This window comes from Ursus maritimus, unplaced genomic scaffold (assembly GCF_017311325.1).
Source record: "Ursus maritimus isolate PB19 unplaced genomic scaffold, ASM1731132v1 scaffold_2, whole genome shotgun sequence".
Lineage (NCBI taxonomy): Eukaryota > Metazoa > Chordata > Mammalia > Carnivora > Ursidae > Ursus > Ursus maritimus.
In genome coordinates this window covers 65,522,353-65,546,529 of record NW_024424452.1, presented here as the reverse complement: position 1 = coordinate 65,546,529, position 24,177 = coordinate 65,522,353, and the positions used below count along the sequence as shown (strand labels likewise).

The window sequence follows — 24,177 nt, the reverse complement described above, 5'->3', positions numbered from 1 at the left end:
GGAAAGTCACGGACGTGTGAAAAAGTATGGTGCCTACAGGAGACTCACGCATTTCAGAATTACTAGAGATTGAAGCACAAAACAACGCATATCAAAATGTCAAGTCAGAGAGTCAAATACGGGTCTGGAAAATACAGTATAACAAGTTTGAACTTGATTTTGTAGGTAAGGACAAATCTCTCAAGATCTGCGTGCAAAGTTGCCTTAGAGAATTATGAAGAACAGCAGTACTAATCGCCTATAGAGGAACTGGAAAAAGTACGTACACCACAGATCACTGACTTACGACATAAAATATTGTCATTCTTTGGAAAGAAGTGCTAGTCTAATTGACACTTTGCGCTTTCACAGATAACATTTAAGAACCTGAATGGTATTTGACCAAAACTTAAAAAATCGAATTACATTTACATCCCTGGAGATCACCAAAAACCTTTGATTTCTTAATTGAGGGGAGGGGTGGTAGAGAGGGCATGAAAGTAGACATAGAAGGATATGACTCAGAAATGTTCTGCTTTTAAAAAAAATCTCCTAGATCTTTGCATGAATACACATGCCAAAATTTCTTTTTTTTTTTTTTAAAGATGTATTTATTTGTCTGAGGGCAGGGAGGGGCAGAGTGAGTCCCAAGCAGTCTCCATGCAGAGCACAGAGCCTGACTTACAGCTCAATCTCACAACCCTGAGATTAGGACCTAAGCCAAAACCAAGAGTTGGACACTCAGCTGACTGCACCACCCAGTTGCCCCCAAAATTTCTAATAAATAGCATATTTTAATTTTTTGAACTCTGAAGAAAAGCTCTCCATGAAGAGAAATTTCACTTAAAAAATCATGGCAAATGAAGATGGAAATGGCTGTAGTTTTGAAAAAATAACCTGCTTGTTTCTTCAACCACTGGGTCATACTGTAGGCTAAGTGCTAAGCATCATGTAGGCTACCACCCAAGTCCAAGGCTAAAACTCAGGAAAAATAAAGAGGATGCTCCTCTCTTCTGGGGAGAATCTTCTACCCCATGGCAAACAAAGGTACTTTGGTTAAATACTGAAAAGCTATTCCTAACTTATGCAGAAAGACAGTATAACTCAAGGCTAGGCACATGCACCTGGGGAGTTAGACAGCCGCATGCTTGAATCCTAGCTTTGCCATTTTCTAGCCTTGTGACATTAGTAGAGTTGCTTTGTTTACTTAACCGCCCTGTACCTTAATTTACTCATCTGAAAACAGACACAACACCTGCCTGCCTTTCCTACTATAAACCTGAAATAATTGAATGTAAATAAAGTGCTTGACATAGTGTCTGCCACATCAAAACATGTAGTCATCAAAAAGTATTAATCATTACTATATAACTATTTTAATTATTTTTCAAAAGAAGGCATTAAGAAATCCTGAAAATTTATATTCAAATCCGCCAATAGCTGTGGCAAGATCGACCATCAGTGCGGTAATAGACTCAGTAAAAAGAGTTCAGAATTAAAAAAAAAAAAGAAAATGTCTCTTGATGTGTTTATATTTAAGATATTCTAAAAAGTTTCATTTATACTAAAACTCTGAACACAACACCAAGCATACATTGCTGAAATGCCTCAATTCACCTATACATGCAAAAAAGCAGCAGGGGTAGTAATTCTACAACAACAAAATATCACAGAAGACTAACATTAAAATAGGTATCAAGGTCTCCTGACACATGTGCAACAATCATGTTGATTGTTTGCATTATATTTTAGTTCACGTGAATGTTTAAAAAAACATTCTGCAACTTTGTTTTTTCCATAACATATGGCTATAAATTTCTTCGGCAAGTTTCCTTTGTTCCTATAGCAGAGCATGTGTGCTTGCACATTGTTTCCTTCCCCTTCTGTGTTACTCACTTCTCTTGCCCTCTGGTTCACTTGTCTGACTAATTTCCTTTCTCACTTCACTTCCCCTTCTTCCACTTCTTTGTCATTGCACAAATACCGAAGTCTATGAATAATCAAGTCACTGTTTGCTGAGTGACTACGTATTTGGAAGAAAAGCAAAAGAATATATTTTTTAAACGAGCTACATTGAGGTACTTTTTATATGGCTCTATCATCTTCAAATTGACATTAAAATCGTAAGCGACTAAGATGGAATTTTTAACTACTAACATTGATAATAAGTAATATCATAATATAAACTTTCGAAAAACTCTTCTGATGAAGGGAAAAGAGCTGGACACAAACTGAAACATTCCGCAGAAAAATAAACTGAAATACTGATCAGCCCACTTTGCCATTCAGATTTAACACAATCGGCCACTTCTAAATAGGAAATTCTAACACAGAACTCAAGGATTACAAATGAGACATTGGGTCAGGTCAACAACAACCAAAAAACTTCAAAATAAAAAATTAGAGGACACCTAGGTAAAACATTAAGACACTCATATTTTTTCTTAATCAGAACTGATTCACCAATGACAACTAAGTCAAAATCACCAAAATCCACTGTAAAATAAAGCTGCAAGAGGCAAGTAGTAACACTTCCCCATGGAATACTGAATTGTTTTCAAGAAGCAGAACAAACTGTGATTAACTGTGTCCTAGAGCAAGAGTAAATGACATTTCTAATGCAACAGTATCTCCAACAAGTCATAAGGAGATATTAAGTTTAAACGCTACTTAAATATCATCACAAGAATTTTGTGTTGTACAATTACAGACATCAGTGAATCCACTGTTCTTCAAAATGTGGCACATTGATACTAGAATCACTTAGGCAACTTGTTAAAAAATTCATATTTTTAACTCAAGGACCCAACGTAAACCCACTGAATCAGACTTGCAGGGGAGGGTGCTCAGGAGTCTACACTGCCAACAAGCATCCCAAGTGAGAGTTAGTCACATTAAAGATTGAGAACAGCTAATATAGAAGTATCTTCTCAAATTGCCAATGAACAGAGGACACATGAGGTGAAGCCATGTTTGAAAGCCCCATCACATTATTCGTGAAACCCCCAGCTTATTAGGGACGACGGGAAACTCACATGCTGATCCTGGCACCCTCCGGCCAGCGCTCGCTCTGCTACCCCATGCTGCCAATTAGAATTCTTAGGATTCAGAGCACAAGGAAAATTTAGAGAAATACACCAGAAATCTAAGCTACAGTTAGAAAGTTTCTGGATTTAACCAAGTCCTTCCTACATGACCTGCTTCCTGCTTCGGACCTGCTGTTTCCATATGGCAAAAACATAAACGGTATGTATACTCAGAGAGGAAATCAGCATAGATATTTGGCATCTGAGGATTCATTCCACCATGGTGAATCTCAATTTTTGAGGCCCCAAGTGAGTAACAGCATGGTACGTTTGCCAAAATTCAAGTTAAGAATTCCAGAAGTTCAGAAGGCTGGGGGAGAGGGTAGGAAGGAGCATTCAAAATAAAATATCATTTATGGTTTGAAAAAAATGCTCACAGATGCATCCAGAAGTGTTTGTTCCCTCATTGCTTCCTCTTGTCTCTGAGATTTCAGCTCTTGTTGGAGCCTTTCATTTTCAAGCACGACTACTTGTACCCTATTTTTCATTCCAGAGAGTTCCTCCTGTAAAAAGCAGAAACAAAAATGCCAACTACATTAAGCATTTTTAAGCAGTGTTAATCACTGATTACTAGATGATCCAACATGATACAAAGCACGGAAAACGTGCTCTCTATCCATTTTCTGAAATATTGTAATTATACTTAGACAAATAAAGCAACTCAAACATTAGCTAACAAACAAAAAGAAGCCTGGGGAATATCGTAAAGAGCCTGCCAATGGCCATATCACAGAAATGCGTGGTTCTGACAGTTTTTTTGTAGGCTTCTAGAAAGACTTTAATTAAAGGGGTTATCTAAAAAACTTTTAAGAATCAGGTAGACTTTTAAACAATAAGGTGAGATATAGTATTATTCCTCGAATGCCGACAACTTGTTGAACCTAACAGAGGATTAAATGGACAACAGAGGACTCTGAGGTAGGCATGGAAAGTTAGAATATTTAGCCATGACTGGTAGCCAGATGGAGCGAAATTATGAGTGAGATAGTTTGGTGGAGAGTTCTAAAAGAGTGTTACTCTGGCCCTGCAGGCAATAAGATAAGGGATTACAATAAATAACAATTAGAATAGCCATTGAGTGGCATCTCACTCTGAAAAAAAGGTAAAAAATATCAATACATTCATGGCATACTACTTCATTACCGGTGTAATAAAAAGCTATTACGCAATACATGCAAATTCCCTTTCAATCATTTTATTCAGAAAAAAGCCAAAACCCAAGTCTATAATTGAAAGCTTTAACTAAAAAAATATTGCAGGCTTCCAATTTTTGGTCTGGAATATAATGAGCTTGGAAGACATCATTCACAACAAGAGAAAAGCTGAACACACCAAAAAAATCAACCACTCTTCTTAAATCCGTAAGAGAATTGAGGTCACAGGGAAAACAGCCATCCCCCAAATTGGACGGACAGACAGACAGGCGTTCCTGAGAATCACAACCTACCTGAGCAGAAACTTCCAGGGGAACCAGTGCTGGGAAGGAAAATGGAAAGCGTAATTGGAAGCTCAGGGTAGACAAGTTTGAGGGTTAAAAACTCCAGAAAGACCATCTTATTTTTATTTATTTATTTTTAGTTTTTATTTTTTTAAAGTTCCATGATTCATTACTTGCGTATAACACCCAGTGCACCATGCAATACGTACCCGCCTTACTACCCATCACCAGCCTATCCCATTCCCCCACCCCCGAAGCCCTCAGTTTGTTTCCCAGAGTCCACAGTCTCTCATGGTTCATTCCCCCTCTAGAAGGACCATCTTAAAGGGATTCCTATACTTTTGTGAGTTTTATCTACCAGGTTCTTACAGCAAAGACTAGAGAAAAATCCCTTCAAGCTTCCTCTAGGAGGAGAGGAAAAGTAGCCATTTTGAAATATGCACAAAGCATTTCTGTTCTTAAAAAGGCCTGCCTCAAGAGAAAGTATTTTATCAGAGCCTAAAGAGCTGGGGTTTTTCACAACCCAACTGCCCTGCCCTCAGGAAGGGAAATACCCAACTCCAGTTCCCTCTAGCCCTCCCACCTCACTTAGGGGGACAGGGTGACTGAGAAGCAGTTGTGAAGGTCAAAGCTAGTGGGCCCAGACTCACTAAAAGACTGAGACCTAATCATAGAACTATAAAATGCTTCCCCTAATCTCACACCTACCACCCTGTCAAAAGGGCACCTACAAATAACAAGGGAATACACTAAAATAACCGTGTATCTCAGACTATAGTTAAGAAAAATTCTCAAGAGAAGCCCAAAGACAACAACTAGAAGAAATTTTAACCTCTGACAACTGTAGTAACACCAAACAGTAAACACAGCCTAACTCCTACCACAATAAACATAATATCTCACACTAAACAGTTCCTTTTACCCACTACCTCATGGCCAGCATTCAACAAAAAATTAGAAAGCACACTAAAAGACTTAAACACAGTTTAAAGAGACAGTGCAAGCACAGAACCAGACTCGAATATGGCAGCAGTGTTGGAATTATCAGATTGGGAGTTTAAAATAATTATGATTAATATGTTAAAGCGTCTAATGGAAAAAGTGGACCACATGAAAGGACCAATGGGAAATATAAGCAGAAATGGAGAGAAAGAAAGAACCAAAGTGCTGGAAATCAAAAACACCATAATAGAAATGATGAATGCCTTTGATGGCCTCATTAATAGACTGGACACAACCAAGAAAAGAATTGAGGAACGTGAAGAACTGCCAATAGACATTTCCCAACTTTGACTTGGAGTGCAGGAAGATGGCGGACCAGATGTCACAGCTGGAATGCAGCATCCAGACCATAATCAACATCTTCCACCAGTACTCTGTGCGGCTAGGGCACCCGGACACACTCAACCAGAAAGAACTGAAACAGCTTGTGAAAAAGGAGCTGCCAAACTTCCTCAAGAAGCAGAAGAAGAATGACAATGCCATAAACAAGATCATGGAGGACCTGGACACAAATGGAGACAAGTAGCTGAACTTCGAGGAGTTCTCAAAGTGGGCAGGCTGACGGTAGCCTCTCATGAGGAGATATGCAAGAATGCCCCTGAAGGAGAAGGCCACAGCCACGGGCCAGGCTTTGGGGAGAGTGGCCAGGGCCACTGCCATAGCCACGGTGGCCATGGCCATGGCCACAGCCACTAATCAGGAGGCCAGGACACCCTGCCCCTGCCTAACTAGGGCCACAGAGAGGCCAAACTGCCTTAGCTAGGGGGCTGGGGGGCTTCCTCCAAGCCAAAAAAAAAAAAAAAGAAATTTCCCAAACTAAAAGGCAAGGAGAAAAAAAGAATGAAAAAGAACAGAATATCCAAGAAATGTGGGACAATTATAAAAGGTGACAAAGAGAGAAAGGACAAGAAGAAATATTTGAAGCAATAACAACCGAGAATTTTCCAAAAGGAGAAAAAAAGAATGAAAAAGAACAGAATATCCAAGAAATGTGGGATAATTATAAAAGGTGACAAAGAGAGAAAGGACAAGAAGAAATATTTGAAGCAATAACAACCGAGAATTTTCCAAAATGGTATCACCAAACCACAGATTCAGGAAGCTCAGAGAACACCAAGCAGTAAAAAATAAACCAAAAAATCTATACCTAGGCATATCATATTCAAACTGCAGAAAATTAAAGACAAACAGAAAATCTTTAAGGAAATCAGAAATCAAGGTTTTCTTCAGAAACCCTGCAAACAAGAAGACAACAGAATGAAATATTGAAGTATTGAAAGGAAAAAATTCACCAACCTAGAATGCTGTATTCAGGCAAATTACCCTTCAAAGGTGAAAGGAAAATAAAGACTTCCTCAGATAAACAAAAATTGAGGAAATTTGTCTCCAGTAGACCTGCCTTGCAAGAAATGTTAAATGTTCTTCAGAAAGGAGGGAAATAATAGAGGTTATAAACTCAGCTGTACACAACAAGGAAAGAGCATTAGAAAAGGAATTTATGGTGATAAAACGAAATATTTTATTTTTCTTAATCTTAACTGATCTAACGTATAACAGTTTGCTCACCATCACAGTAGCAGCACTGTATACAGTGATTATAGCTTATGAATAATTGAAATGAATGACAGCAATGTTACAGAGGACAGGAGGGAGGGATTGGAAACACTATAAGGAACTTGCCCTGCCATGTGGTGGTATAGAGCTTTTTGAAAGCAGACTTAGATTACTGATCAATGTAATTGCAAACTCAAGGACAATCACTTACAAAAGTAAAAAAAGTTCAACTGCTATGCTAAGAGAGAAGAAAAACTGCAATCACATAACAGGATCACTTAAAGCCAGCGATGGCAGAAAAAGAGTAGAAGACTGATGAAAGAAAGAAAGAAAAGAAAAGAAAAGAAAAGAAAAGAAAAGAAAAAAGAAAAGAAAAGAAAAGAATAGAGAAAAGAAAAGAAAGAAAGAAATAACGAACGAACAAGGGCAATGAGTAGAAAACAGTAATATAGTAGATATTATCCAATTATATTGATAGCCAAGAATATCAACAATAACTTTAAGTGTCCATGGTCTGAATATACCAATTAAAAGAGACTTTAAGAGTGAATGACAAACATGACACAAGTATATGTTGTCTGTAAGAAGCCTACTTTAAATATAAAAACACAGATAAGTGAAAGGTAAATGGATAGAGAGAGGCATACCATGCTAACATAAATCAAAAGAAAGCTGGTGTAGCTATATTAATTTCAGACAAAGCGGACTTCATGCCAAAGAAAAATATAAGGGATAAAAGGAGCATCACATAATGATAAAGGGGTCAATTCTCCCGGCAGACATAATGATCCTTAATGTGTATGTGCCTAACGGTAGAACATCAAAATACATGATACAAAAACTGATAGAACTGTAAAAATAAATAGATGAATCCACTATTTCAGCTGGAGATTTCAAAACCCCTCTGTCAGTAATTGACAGGTCCAACAGATCTTGTCGATTGGCAAAACACTGAGAGGTACGTAGTTGAACAGAGCAGCACCAGCCGTCAACTGGGTCTAAATTGCATTTATAGAATACTTTATCCAACAAGAGAATACACTTTCTTCTTAAGCTAAAACAGAACAGTCACCAAGACATACCACATCCTGGGCCTAAAAACACACCTTAACAAATGAAAAAGAATAGAAATCATAAAAAGTATGTTCTCAGACCACACTAGAATTAAACTAGAGATCAGTAACAGAAAGATGGCTGGAACACTCCCAACACACTTGGTGATTAAACAACATTTCTAAATAACGTACAGGACATCAAGGACAATGTCTCGAGAAAAATATAAAAATACTTTGAACTAAATAAAAATGAAAATACAACTTACCAAGATTTGTGAGATACAACAATATCAGTGAAAAACATTAGAAAAGAAGAAAGATTCCAAATCAATCATCTAAGCTTCTGTCTTAGGACACTTTAAAAAAAATGGGGAGTAAATTAAATCCAAAGTAAGCAGAAGTATAATAAAAATTAGAGTAGAGATCAAAGAAATTAAAAATAGAAAATCAATAGAGAAAAGCAATAAAACCAAAAGCTGGGTCTTTGAAATGATCAATAAAACTGGTAAGACTCTAGACTCTAGCCTGGCTAACCAAGAAGAAAAGGGAGAAGACACAAATTACTAACATCAGAAATGAAAGAGGGGTCATCGTTATAGATCCCATGGACATTAAAAGGATAACAAAGGAATACCATGAACAACTCTATGCCCATAAATTTTATAATTTAGATAAAACAGACCAATTTCTTAAAAGACACAATCTATCAAAACTCACAGGAGACATAGTCTGAACAAGTCCTACACCTATCAAAGCAAATTAATCAATTATTAGTAACCTTTCAAAACAGAAAGCACCAGGCCTGCCATTAGTTCATTTGTGAATTATGCAAAAAATTTAAGTAATTTTTTACAATTATACCAATTATTTACAACATCTTCCATAAAATATCCAAAGGAATAATTCCTAACTCATTCTTGAAACCAGCATTACCCTAATACCCAAACCAGGTGAAGACACTACAGGAATGGAAAACTAGAGACTGATAATACAGCTTATGAAGATAAATACAAAAATCCTCATCGAAATATCAGCAAAGCAAACATAATGATGTATAAATATACATGTTTATGTATAAACATACATAATGTTGTATAATACATTATACAACAGGACAAAATGGAATTTATTCTAGGTATCCAAGTTTGGTTCAATATTTGAAAATGAATTAATGTAATCCATCACATCAACAAGTGAGAAAAATCATTTATGATCATAACAATAGACAGAAAATGCAAGTGACAAACTCCAGGAGCCATTCAATATAAAAATTCTCAGCAGACGAGAAATAGAGGAAAACACCCTCAAATTTATAAACAGCATCTATAAATAACATACAGCTAACGTCCTACTCAGTCGTGACTATAGACAGTTTCCCACTAAGAACAAGAACAAGGCAAGTATGTCCCTTCACATCACTCCTATTCAACATCATACTAAAAATCCTAGCTAATGCAACAAGATATGACAAAGAAATAAAAACCATATATACTGGAAAGGAAGAAATAATTTTTTAAAAAGACATCTGGTTTTGTTTAAACTTGACATGATTCTCTACAAAGAAAATCTCAAAGAATGAAAAAACAGCTAGAAAAAGTGATTCTAGCAAGGCTGCAGATTACAAGGTTAATATAGAGAAGTCGATTGTTTTCTCATATATTAGCAATAGTACTTAGAATTTGAAATAAGAACACATTACCAGTTACATTAACACATTAAAAAATTGAAATACTGAGGTATAAATCTCACAAAATATGTACTAGATCTATATGAATAAAACTGCAAAACTCTGAATAAGAAATCACGGAATACCTAAATAAATGGAAAGACATTCCATGTACATGCACAGAAAGACTCAGTATTGTCAACATGTCAGTTCCCAACCTGCTTTATAGATTCAACACAATCTCAATCAAAATCCAGCATGTCATTTTGTGGATATTTACCAACCGATTTTAATTTATATAAAGGGGCAAAAGACCCAAATAGCTAACACCATAATGAGAAGAACAGTATCAGAAGATTGACACTACCCAACTTCAAGACTTACTATAAAGTTCCAATAATCAAGACAGTATGGTATTTGCAAAAGAATAGACCAATAGATCAAGGGGACAGAGAAGTGAGCCCAGAAATAGATTCAAATAAATATAGTCAACTGATCTTTATAAAGAAGCAAAGGCAATTCAATGGAAACAGTCTTTTCAACAAATGGTGCTGAAACAACTGGATATCTACAAGCAGGGTAAAAAAAAAAAAAGAAGAAGAAGAAGAAGAAAAGAAGAGAAAAGAAAAAAAAATAATCTAGACAGAGATCTTACACTTTCCACAAAAATTAACTCAAATGGAGCATAGATCTAAATATAAAACACAAAATTATAGAAGAATGGGGAAAATACTGATGACCTTGGGTTCGGCAATGATTTTTAAATAGAATACCAAAAGCAAAATCTTTGAAAGAAAAACTGATAAACTGGACTTTACTGAAATTAGAACCTTCTGCTCTATGACAGACACTGTTAAGAAAATCAAAGATGAGCCACAGACGAGGAGAAAAGAACTGCAAAAGACATAGCTGATAAATGACCAGTATCCAAAACATATAAGGCACTCTTAGAACTCAATAATAAGAAAATAAACAACCCAATTTTAAAAAAGAAAGTATATAAATGGAAAATAAGTACAGGAAAATAATGTCCAATACTATATGTCATCAGGGAATTTAAATTAAAACACACCTCAAGTACATAAGTATCCAAAACACTGATGACACCAAATGCTGGCAAGGATGTGGACCATCAAGAACTCTCATTTATTGCTGGTGAAAAAGCAAAATGGTAGAGCCACTTTGGAAGAAGTTTGACAGCTTCTTACAAAACTAAAAATACTCTTATCATATAATCCAGCAATTGAGCTTCTTGATATTTACTCCAATGAGTTAAAAATTTATATCCACAAAAACCTGCACATGAATATTTATAGCAGTGTTGTTCATAGTTGCCAACACTTGGAAGCAAGCAAGATGTCCTTCAAAGGATGAATGGAAAAACCAAACTATGTTATATCCATACAACAGAATTTTACCCAGGGATTAAAAAAAGGCTATTGAGCCATGAAAAGACATGAAGGAAACTTAAATGCCTATTACTAAGTCAGTGAAGCCAGTCTGAAAAGGCTGCAAACTATATGATTCCAACTACATGACATTCTGAAAAATCAAAACTGTGGAGACAAGGAAAGAGATCAGCGGTTGCCGGGATCTGGCGGGTAAGGAAGGAGAGATGATTAAATGGAGCACAGATGATGTTTACTGCAGTGGAACTATTCTCTTTGCTACTGTAATGATGGATACACGTCATTATACATTTTTCAAAAGCTATGAAATGTATGACACAAAGAGTGAGCACTAAGGTAAATGTGGAATTTAGCAAATAATAATGTAATAATATTGGTTCATCAATTGAAACAAATGTGCCACATTGATACATGCTGTTAATAACAGCAAAAACTGCTAAGGAGGTATGAAGGGGAAGTACATGGCAACTCTAGGTACTTTCCACTCAATGTTTCTGTAAACCTTAAACTGATCTAAAAAATAAAGTCTATTGGGGTGCCTGGGTGGCTCAGTCATTAAGCGTCTGCCTTCGGCTCAGGGCGTGATCCCAGGGTCCTGGGATCTAGCCTCACATTGGGCTCCTCCACTGGGAGCCTGCTTCTTCCTCTCCCACTCCCCCTGTTTGTGTTCCCTCTCTCCCTGGCTGTCTCTCTCTCTGTCAAATAAATAAATAAAAATCTTTATTTAAAAAAAAATAAATAAAATCTATTAATTTAAAAAAAACTAATAAAATATTTCTACCACACACTTAAAGAAGAGTTAATAACTATAAACTAATCCCAAAAAATAGAAAAGAAAGGAAAACTTCCAAATTCACTCTATGAGGCCAGCACTACGCTTATGCCAAAACCAGATAAAGACGTTACTAGAAAAGAGACCTATAGGCCAACATCCCTGCTGAACACAGATGCAAAAATTCTCAATAAAATACTTGCAAACCAAATCCAACAATACATTTAAAAAAATCATTCGCCACAATCATGTGGAATTTATTCCTGGGCTGCAAGGGTAGTTCAGTATTTGCAAATCAATCAACATGATACACCACATTAATACAAGAGAGGGTAAGAACCATACGATCATTTCAATAGATGCCAAAAAAGCATTTGACAAAGTACAACATCCACTCATGGCAAAAACCCTCAACAAAGTCAGTTTAAAGGGAACGTGACTCAACATGATAAAGGCCATATATCAAAAACCCACAGCTAATATCATCCTCAATGGGGAAGAACTGAGAGCTTTTCCTCTATGGTCAAGAACAAGACAGGGATGTCCACTTTTGCCACTTTTCTGAAACATAATACTGGAAGTCCTAGCCACAGCAATCAGACAACAAAAAGAAATAAAGGGCATCCCAATTGGCAAGAAAGAAGTAAAACTTTCACTATTTGCAGATGACATGATACTCTATATGGTAAACCTGAAAAATTCTACCAAAAAACTGCTAGAACTTATACATGAGTTCAGGAAGGTCACAGAATACAAAATCAACGTACAGAAATCTGTTGCATTTCTATACACCAACAGTGAAGCAGCAGAAAGAGAAATTCAGGAATCTATCGCATTTACATTTGCACCAAAAACAGTAAGATACTAGGACTAAACCTAACCAAAGCGGTGAAAGACCTGTACTCTGAAAACTACAAAACACTGATGAAAGAAATTAAAGATGACACAAAAAAATGGAAAGACATTCCTTGCCCATGGATTAGAAGAACAAATATTGTAAAAATGTTTATAGCATCCAAAGCAATCTACAAATTTAATGCAATCCCTATCAAAATACCAACAGCATTTTTCACAGAGCTAGAACAAACAAGAAGACCCCAAGTAGCCAAAGCATCTTTGAAAAAGAAAAGCAAAGCTGGAGGCATCAAGATTCCTGACTTCAAGCTATATTACACAGCTATAGTGCTCAAAATGGTATGGTATTAGCATAAAAATAGACACAAAAATCACTAAAACAGAACAGAAAACCCAGAATTGAACCCACGAGTATATGGTCAATTAATCTTTGACAAAGCAGGAAAGAATATCCAATAGGGAAAAGACAGTCTTTTCAACAGTGTTGGGAAAACTGGTCAGCTAAGGGCAAAAGAATGGAACTGGACCACTTTCTTACACCATACATAAAAATAAATTCAAAATGGATACCTAAGTATGAGGCCTGAAACCATAAAATCCTAGAGGAGAACATAGGCAGTAACCTCTTTGATAACAGCCACAGCAAGTTCTTTCCAGATATGTCTTCTGAGTCAAGGGAAACAAAAGCAAAAATAAACTATTAGGACTATATCAAAATGAAAAAGCTTCTGCACAGTGAGAGAAACAATCAACAGAACTAAAAGGCAACCCATGGAATGGCAGAAGATACTTGCAAATGACACATCTGATAAAGGGCTGGTATCCAAAATATATAAAGAACTTATCAAACTCAACACTCAAAAAACAAATAATCCAGGGGCATCTGGGTGGCTCAGTCGGTTAAGCATCTGCCTTTGGCTCAGGTCATGATCTCAGGGTCCTGGGATCAAGCCCTGGGTCAGGCTCCTGGCTGAGGTCTCCTCCCCAACCCCCCAGTCAGGCTCTCTCTCTCAAATAAAATCTTAAAAAAAAAACAAAAAACCAAATAACCCAGTTAAAAATGGGCAGAAGACACAAATAGGCATTTTTCCAAAGAAGACATACAGATGGCCAACAGACACATGAAAAGATGCTCAACATCACTGATCATCAAGGAAATACACATCAAAACTACAATATAAAACTACAATGAGATATCACCTCACACCTGTCAGAATGGCTAAAATCAGCAACACAAGATAAAACAGGTGTTGGCAAGGATGTGGAGAAAAGGGAATCCTCTTACATTGTTGGTGGGAATGCAAACTGGTGCAGCCACTCTAGAAAACAGAATGGAAGCTCTTCAAAAGTTAAAAATAGAACTATCCTACCATCCAGCAACTGCAGCAGTAAATAACTATTTACGCAAAGAATATAAAAATACTAATTCAAAGGGATACATGCTCCCCAATGTTTATAGCAGCATTATCAACAATACCCAAATTATGGAAAGAGCCCAAGTGTCCATCAGCTGATGAATGGGTAAAAAAGAAGTGGTATATATTATACAATGGGAGATTAGCCATGAAAGAGAATAAAGCTAGCCATTTGCAATGACATGGATGGAGCTACAGAGTATGATGCTGAGGGAAATAAGTCAGGCAGAGGAACACAAATACCACACGAGTTCACTCAGAAGTGGAATTTAAGAAACAAAACAAATGAACAAAGGGAAAAAAGGGGGGGCAAACCAAGAAACATACTTTTAGCTATGAGAACAAACTGATGGTGACCAGAAGGGAGGTGGGTGAGGGATAGGTGAAATAGGGGATGGGGATTAAGGACGGTGCCTGTCATGATAAGCACTGGGTATTGTATGGAAGTGTTGAATCACTATATTGTATACCTGAAACTAACACACTGTATGTTAACTAACTGGAATGTAAGTAAAAACTTAGGGGTGCCTGGCTGGGTCAGCTGATAGAGCATGTGACTCTTGATCTCCGGGTTGTGAGTTCAAGCACCACGTGTGGCATGGAGTTTACTTAAAATAAAAATAAAATAATAAAATAAAATTTGGGGCGCCTGGGTAGTTCAGTCGGTTAAGTGTCTGCCTTCGGTTCAGGTCATGAACTCAGGGTCCTGGGATTGAGTCCCGCATCGGGCTCCCTGCTCAGCAGGGAGTCTGCTTTTACCTCTGCCCCTCCCCTCACCTGCTTTGTCTCTCTCTCTCTCTTGAATAAATAAAATCTTTAAAAAAATAAATAAATAAAAATTTAATAAGAAAATAAATACTTTTAAAAACAAAAAATAAATTTAAAAAGGATATAAAAAATTTAAAAATTATTAAAATTAAATAAAATTTTTAAAAAACTAATAAACTATTTCTAAGCACTTAAATGTTACTTTTATTCTATTATTCCCTTGTTAAAATGTATCAAATATATACTCCGTCTACCTTTTGAGGCTTTTATAATCTTCCATTTTCCTAGTTCAGCATCATTTTAATAATTTGGGTTTTTTTTAAAGATTTTATTTATTTATTTGACAGAAAGAGAGCACAAGCAGGCAGAGCGGCAGGCAGAGGGAGAGGGAGAAGCAGACTCCCCAGCTGAGCAGGGAGCCCAATGCAGGACTCAGTCCCAGGACCCCAGGATCATGACCTGAGCCAAAGGCAGATGGTTCACCAACTGAGGCTGACCAGGTACCCCTCCTTTTAATAATTTCTTTTTTTTTCATTTTATTTATTTATTTGATGGAGAGAGAGAGAGAGAGAGCACAACGAGGCGGAGCAGCAGAGGCAGAGGGAGAAGCAGACTCCCCGCTGAGCAAGGAGACCAATGCGGGGCTCAATCCCAGGACCCTGGGATCACGACCTGAGCCGAAGGCAGACGCTTAACCGCTGAGCCACCCAGCACCCTTAATTTATCTAACAGACATCCTCTACTGCAGGAATTTATAATAGATGCCTTGTGTCCCCCATAAATAATCCATATTCACCCTGAATATGTCCTTTCAGTGTAGCTGTTTTCTCTACGAAACTCTTTCATCTTCCCTCTGCTGATCTAAACGATCCTACTCCTTTAAGATTATCCTCTCCCAGAAAAACACCCCCCAAAACTCCAGCTTTTAGTACCTTTCTACTCTTATTATAATTTAAGTTAATACTACAGAACGCGGACTACATTATACTCTCTCTGCTGTTGCTATGGCGCCCATAAGCATTAGGACTCTCTTCCCAACTAGATGGTAAGTTTATTTTATTTTTTTTAAAAATTCATTTATTTATTTGTCAGAAAGAAAGAGAGAGAGCCCAAGCTGGGGGGGGGCGGGGGGGGGGGAGCATGGCAGGCTGAGGGAGAAGCAGGCTCCCTGCTGAGCAAGGAGCCCAATGCAGGACCCTGGGATCATGACCTGACCTGAAGGCAGACGCTTAATGCACTGAGCCGCCCAGGCGTCCCACACCTAGATGGTAAGTTTATTACAATTTGTATTGTGGTAGAGTCTGCCACCCCAAAATATGCCACCTTGTGAAAAAAGAATTATTTTGAGCTAAAGGCACTTATAAAACAGCAGATACAAAAAAGATTGACCTTCCCTTTCTTCCTGGAAGCAGGAGATAAAACTCCCATGTGAAAAATGTCCTCTGCATATGAGGAAGAAAGAAACATTCTTATCACCAGAGGGAGTGGAGGCTGAGAGGAATCTGTGCGAACAGACCTCATTAAAATAACTCATCTTCCTTTAATCTCCCCATATACTTTAGTTATGTTTCCACATTGCCTCTCTTTGTTCAACATAGTATAAAAGCATTTCGGTTTTGCCATTTCTTTGGGTCATCATTTCCTTATGAGAGTTCCCATGTCACATAAAACTTGTATTAAAACGATCCCATTTACAATGCACCAAAAGGAATAAAATACCTAGGAATAAGCCTAACCAAGGAAGTGAAAGACCTGTACTCTGAAAACTATAGAACACTGATGAAAGAAACTGAAAAAGTTACAAACAAATGGTAAGATAGCCCATGCTTATGGACTGGAAGAATAAATACCATTAAAATGGCCATACTACGCAAGGCAATCTACAGAGTCAATGTAATCTGTATCAAAATACTTACAGCATTTTTCACAGAACTAGAATAAATAATCCTAACATTTGTATGGAAACAAAAAGACCCTAAATAGTCAAAGTAATCTTGAGAAAGAAGAACAAAGGTGGAGATATCACAATCCCAGATTTCAAGATATACTATACAGCTATAGTAATCAAAACAGTATGGTAATGGCACAAAAATAGACACAGATCAGTGGAACAGAATAGAGAGCCCAGAAATTAACCAATGAATATATGGTCACTTAATCTATGACAAAGGATGCTAGAATATCCAATGGAAAAAAGATAGTCTCTTCAACAAATGGTGCTGGGAACTGCACAGCTACATGTAAAAGAATGAAACTGGACCACTTTCTCACACCATACATAAAAATATACTCAAAATGGATTAAACAGCTACATGTGAGACCATAAAACTTTTAAAAGAAAAAACATAGGCAGTAATCTCTTGGATCAGCAACATGTTTATGGCTATGTCTCCTCAGGCAACGGAAACCAAAATAAAAAGCTTTTGCCCAGCAAAGGAAATCACCAACAAAACAAAAAGGCAACCTCATGAATGGGAGAAGAGATTTGCAAATGATAATATTGATGAGGGGTTAATATCCAAAGTATATAAAGAACTTGTTCTATTCAATACCAAAAAAAGTAAATGATCTGATTTAAAAACAGGCAGAGGACCTGAATAGAAGGTCCAAAGAAGACATACACATGGCCAACAGAGACATGAAATGATGCTCAACATCACTCATCATGAGGGGATAAAAATCAAAATTACAATGAGATATCACCTCACACCAGTCAGAATGGCTAATACCAAAAAGACAAGAACTAACAAGTATTGATGAGGCTGGGGCAACAGGCAATCTTCATGCACTGTTGGTGGGAATATAAATTGGTGCAGCCACTGTGGAAAACAGTATGGAGGGTCCTCAAAAAAATTAAAAACAGAAATACCATATGATCTAGTAATTTCACTCCAGGTATTTACCTCAACTGACTTAAATCCAAAAAGATCTATGCACCTCTCTGTTTACTTCAGCAGTATTTGCAGTAGTAGTCGAGACACGGAAGTAACCAAATATGCATTGATAGAAGAATGGATAAAGAAGATGGGATGTGTGTGTGTGTGTATCCATATGCATATATATATGTATATATGGAATAGAATATTACTCAGCCATAAAAAAGAATGAGATCTTGCATTTGTGACAATATGGATGGACCTAGAGGGTATCATTCTAAGTGAAATAAATCAGACAGAGGAAGACAAATACCATATGATTTCACTTTTATGTGGAATCTAAAAACAAAATGAAAGAACAAACAAAGACTCAAATATAGAGAACTGGTGGTTGTCGGAGGGGAGGTGGGTAGGGATATGGGTGAAACAGATAAAGGGGATTAAGAGGTACAAACTTTCAGTTATAAAAGAAATGAATCACAGAGATGAAAAGTACAGACAGGTACTACAGTCAATAACATTGTAACGACATTGTACTCTGACAGATGGTAACTACAGTTACCGTGGTGAGCACTGAGTAATATATGGGATTGTTCAATCAATATGTTGTACGCCTAAAATTAATATTGTATGTTGATTATACTTCGATAATAAAAAAACAAATAAATGTATATATTTTCATCCTGTTAATCTGTTTTACCTTAATTTAATTATGATTCACAGCCAAAAATCCTAAGAGGGTAGAGGTAAAACTCCCATACAATGTCTTTTAAGCTTTACCCATAGCATCTTAGAGATTAACAGGAGCTTGTTAAGGGAATGAGTCCTAGGATATTATTTCAGCCTTTTTGGTAATCCAAGAATACTTGTGCAATAATGATTATATTCTCCAAGAATGAAGACACAGCAACATGCTAAGATGGGGAATTTCTTGGAAAGTCAGGACAATGAAATGTCTAAAGGTTTCCGAAATCCTGCACCTTGGAAAAGGAACCAAAATGTAAAAAATATGATATATTAATATTGAATAAAAAAGGAAGAAAAACTATAACACGTAGTTTGGAAAGGCATAAAGGCTCCGATGGCATTAATGACCTTACCAAACTGCATACAGTTGAACATCTGGCATTACAAGCCATAGGGGACACATCTGGTTTCTTGATCATTGTTATCAGTACCCCCACGAGCCATTCTCATTCGACTCTAAGGTAGGAACCTTCAGGCTGACAATAGGGGAGATCGAGTCAGCAGTTCAGAACCGCGGGTTGACGAGTGTGGGAGACTGACTGGTATTACCACCCCAAAGCATTTCCCATCAGCTGTGCTAAAGAACGTGGGGTGGAAAGCACAAACCCGAAACATGAGAGCACATTATCAAAATGTTAGACACAGTTATGGGCCACTGGGAAGTGAAGCAATCAGAAATGGCAAGGTCAGGAGTATCATTCCCCGGCTGGGGAAGCCCCTGTAACGTACCAGTCTTTTCAAACATGTAAACATAACAACTGTCAATGTAGGGCAATACACGTGAAGACTAATAATAGCAAATTTTCATATAAGGTATCATTAATAGAAACTTTAATTTAGTAGCGTTTGAATTTTGAATGAGAAGCTTACCTTGCAGAACTTGACTTCTGCCTCTAAATGATGAATGTACTGAGACTGGTCATTGATGATAGGAACAAGATTGTATACAGTAGGCATATTGGCTTCCTCATACTCTGATGACCTCTAAGGCAAAAAATGAAAACAAACACAAATTAAGCATGTTTGGATTTAGCAAAGAAGCAGGTAATACCACTCCACCCTCAATTTAGTACTGATGTCATACAAACATGGGGTAGATCACATTGTGGCCAATAGCATTTCTTTCTCTATCCTGTAAATTCCACAAACAGATAAGATTCAGGGATATGAATATCTTTTTTTTTTTTTTAAGATGGAAAGTGAAAGTTGTTATAAAAAGTATGTGGCAAATGGAAAAATGCTGGTGTAGTCTCATTGGCTTGGGAAGAACTGCCTACCAGAGCCATCTGGAAATGTGACACCCCATTCAGCAATGCGGAGATAAACAGACAATTCTCTTCAAGAAACTGCCAGGTGAGAGCACTGCTAGCTAAAACGGCAGACCAGCTGCCTGCTGAAGGGATTCTTTAGACAAGGGTTTGCTGCCAGGTGTCTCCACAAGGTAAAATTCTATCTACAAAGGAGTACGTTAGCAAAGTGTGGTTTCTGATTTTTGACCCTAGTACTCAAGGCAATTTGAGGCTATGCTGGTCTGGAGTATGGAGCCGCCACACCTAGAGTGCTAAAGCAGGACCCTCGGGAAACCGACAGCTACCCTGCACCAGGAGTCCAGCAAACAGACCGCAGAAGACGTGTTCATTCTCCATCCCTCTGCAGCATTCCTGCATTGACTTTAATGTATACCCTACTCTCTCCTCAAATGATTACAATGTGGCTTCTAGAATCATTTATCATTCCATGATATTTTTTAAGGAGAAGAGGAAATCGGGAAGGGAGAATGAGTGTCAACCAGTGAAATGAACCCAGAGAAAGCTGGAGATGAGACACCTGATCATTGTTTCTCAGTCTGCTAGAAATTCCTAACAACGAAGGACCAGCTCTCGTGGCAGAATAAATAAGTAGAATTTTGCTTTTTGGCATATTAAAGAAATTTAAAAACCAAAGTAACTTTAATTAAATGGATTATCTCTGGTGACTAGAAAGCAATTAATTATAATAATTTTATATTAATAGAAATGGGTCCAGAACATAGGCAAATAAGAATTAAATATTACTGTGGGTACATGTAGGATAGTCTATGTAAAAAATTTTAAAAACACAAGCTAATACTGTGTGGAAAATGAAATCACCTGTATATGTAAGGGTTTCTTATAGTCTGGATAGCCACATTTCACAAACATAAGTCATAATGTGTGGATATATTTTCCATCTCAACAGTGCGTCAGTTTCATGTCAAGAGAGCCATGTGTTTCTGATATGTCATGCTGGCTATGAAAGTGCATCTAAGGGGCGCCTGGGTGGCTCAGTCGGCTGGGCATCCCACTCTTGGTTTCGGCTCAGGTCATAATCTCAGGGTTGTGAGATCGAGCCCCAAGTCGGGCTCGGTGCTGAGTGCAGAGTCTGCTTCAGATTCTTTCCCCACTCCCTCTCCATCCCCCTCTGCATCTTCCCCCCTCCCCCGCTCACATTCTCGCTCGTTCGCAAACAGATAAAATCTTAAAAAAGAAAAGAAGAGGAAAGTGCATCTGAAGTGCTTCTAAACCTTCCAGCACTGCTTATTATCACTCTGGCTTGTAATCATTCCACGTGGGCTAATACAGCCAGAGTCTACGTTGCACCCTCCCACGTAGCTGCGTATAAACAGACACAGGGATGTGTGAAGTGTATGCTGCATATACTGAACTGATGACACTCTTCATGAGGCTTCTCCTGCTACCCGGATTCAACCAGCTCTGTAATATCACTGCTCCGTTGTACCTTTAAAATGCTAATGCGTATGCCTGAGCATTCAACAGACAGAGCAACTTCGTCTACTAGACCTGAAAGAGCTCTACCCACTGTGTGCTTAAGAGCATTCTGTAAACCAGGTCTCCACAGGAATACATTTACTGAATGGTGAAATGCTGTATTAAAATTATAACTGATAGCCATAAATATTGAATAGGGGCCTGCAGTACACGTCTCTAAAGTGGGAAGTAAGCATGATGATATGCGTCAGGCTGGAGTGAAGTGTTAATATGGGGGTATGGTTACAACATTGCAGCTGTGAGTAAAGCGACACGTCTCCACAGTTTCTACCGTGCAGCCCTGGTATCCAACTGTCACACACACTGAAAATGCAAGGTACTTATTGCTACTTCGACACGTTAGATTTGTGTCAGACTGCATAGGTTTCTAAAGAATTTTAAGTATATGTTCTTACCTTATTATTACAGAAACACTGTGAGGCATAATACCCTTCTAGACAGTAAGTAATAGGCCCAGATAGACCTAAGGCCTAGACCGTTATTTTGACCATTTAAACCTGGCCAAATCCTTCCCTCATACCTATCCCTCCCTCACATCTGTCTCAGGCATTAGCATACCACATTGCTTCATTCAGGAATAGTTCACTCTGTCAAAGCAATAGCAGTAAAAAACAACTTCAGAAAAAAATAAAGTATAGCTTCTCACATTTTGCAATTTTATAACCACGTATTTTAAAATGCAGAATAAGATTATATACTTTGGCTTTGACATTCAAAATAAATATTACAAAGGACAGCTAGAAATATAATTAAGTAAATTCAAAAAAAGATGGGATATCGATATGACCCCATAAAAAAGAAAGAGCTATCCCTTCCCATAGATTGTTCCTTTTTTTAATATTTGCTAACAGTTGCAAAGTAAATTCTCCAAACTGTTTCCTCACTTACATTTTTCAAGCGAACGATAAATTTAAAACTCAGGATTCCCTCTGCCATGGAAGTCTCTCTTCTTCAGCCAAAATAATCAGAGGGGAGATAATTTCTTTTAATGCTTTATGCTATTAGAATGTCCTGCTCAGAATTTGTCGAGAACATACACTACTAAAACAACACTGTAGAGCTGAAACACACTTAGAGGGCACCTGGGTGGCTCAGTCGGTTAAGCGTCCGACTCTTGATTTCAGCTCAGGTCACCATCTCAGTGTCATGAGATCAGGTCCCATGTTGGGCTCCACACTGAGCGTGGGGTCTGCTTGAGATTCTCTCTCCTTCTCCCTTTCCCCCTCCCTCCATTCATGCTTTTTCTCTCTAAATAAATAAATAAATAAATAAATAAAATCTTCAAAAAAACCCAAAAACATAGAAAGACAATGCTCTTGTCAGGTTGCAAATGTTGATACGCACCAGAGGGGACACATTTCGTCTTCTTGATGGAGACACCTCACTTTCCTTAGTTGCCTGCTGGTGCAACAAAGCTTTGAGCTGATTGACTGCAGAGCAAACACAATGGCTTTCATTAGCCTTCCCATGGATCCGCGGCTTATCACCACCCATCCACGCTTCCATCCATCTAACAAACACAGTGTAAACATGTTTTATGCATCAACAACTGTGCAATGGGCTGGGGGTCCAAAGGCAGACATGAGAAAACCTCTACCACTTAAAAGCTAAGAGTCTACGGAGCAAGAGAGATCCACTGACAGATACAAAACTATGTAGTAAGTTTCCATGTAGCTCTATGGCTAGTCACAGTGTTATAAGAGGAGGACACACCTAATCATGCCTGCTTTTAGAGAGGATGAACAGAAGATTACCAAGCAGAAAAGGGTGAGAAAAATCCCAGTTACAAGGGATGGCATAAGCACAGAAGCCGGGCGAGGAGGCTGCTATGACTAGAACAGGGCTTGAGAGATGGATAGTGTGGAGGAGGATAGAAATACGAAGCTGGAGAGGTAGCTTGGAGCCATGCTGAGAAAACATTGCTCTGACATAGAAAGGATTTTGGACGTCAGCCTATAGGCACCATGAAGTCAAAGGAAAAATATTCAGCAAGGGAATTATATCAGCTAATCTGTGTTTCAGGAAGAAAACGCCACCTGCAGAGCTGGGACGGCCTGTAGTCCTTACTGTACGGAGCTGAAATATTCACTGTGTGTCGTTCAGACTAGGACTGACACCCACTCGCACTCACCGGCATGGCTGTGTTGCAGTTCGTGCCAGGCCATCCCAGGGTCCTCATTTTCTACACCGCTACTACATGTGGGACCCGGCGCCTCTTCCCCAACAGCGACATCACCTTCCCTCAGGGCACACTGCAGCTGGTGAATGCTTCTGTTCGCGCGCTCTGCAACAACATGATGACAGTCTGGGCGGCCACGTGTACACTTACTCCAAAAGGCAGTTTCTAAAGGAGAACCCATTGTGTCTCATACTTTATGGAAACAAGCAGAGATTTGTTTCCAGCTTGCTGAGGACAGTGCTGAGGAAGACAGGGATGCAGTTCGTGGGTCAGAGGTGAGACCTGATGATCCCTAACGTCCCTGACACGTCAGTGGTGGATATTCACCCTATATAGCCCTACTGCCAAGGAGGATAGAATAGGATAGCTCCTCCCCCACCCCCCAAACACCAATCCCACCCCAGAAAGGGCTCCCCTTCCCCTCCTTGAGATACCGGGGTGGTGGGCAGAACTAGCAAGAGGGACTCCCACACGCCAAGTTCCCGCCCAGGGAAGTCTATTTGCCCCTGTGAGCCAGATGCCCCTCCTGAACTGAGAGACAGCCTACTGTCTGGCCTCCTTTTGTTCTA

The 24,177-nt window shown here is 38.3% G+C and overlaps 1 protein-coding gene across 7 annotated transcripts in view; it reads right to left on the bottom strand.

Moving 5' to 3' along the window:
• Positions 1–24,177, bottom strand: part of SDCCAG8 (SHH signaling and ciliogenesis regulator SDCCAG8) — a 226,519-nt gene that overhangs the window by 189,763 nt on the left and 12,579 nt on the right. For 5 of the 7 annotated variants that reach the window (XR_005836322.1, XR_005836325.1, XM_008694795.2 and 2 more), the window contains exons 2-5: positions 23,561–23,773; positions 22,774–22,859; positions 19,493–19,606; positions 3,443–3,568 (exon numbers count right to left, since the gene is read on the bottom strand). Coding sequence is in view for 3 of the 7 variants with exons in the window: in XM_008694795.2 (XP_008693017.2) it covers positions 3,443–3,568; positions 19,493–19,606; positions 22,774–22,859; positions 23,561–23,773 (539 nt within the window). In the remaining 4 variants the exon portion in view is untranslated. The remainder of the gene's footprint in view (positions 1–3,442; positions 3,569–19,492; positions 19,607–22,773; positions 22,860–23,560; positions 23,774–24,177) is intronic. The other 2 variants (XR_005836323.1, XR_005836324.1) reach the window with 2 other exon arrangements.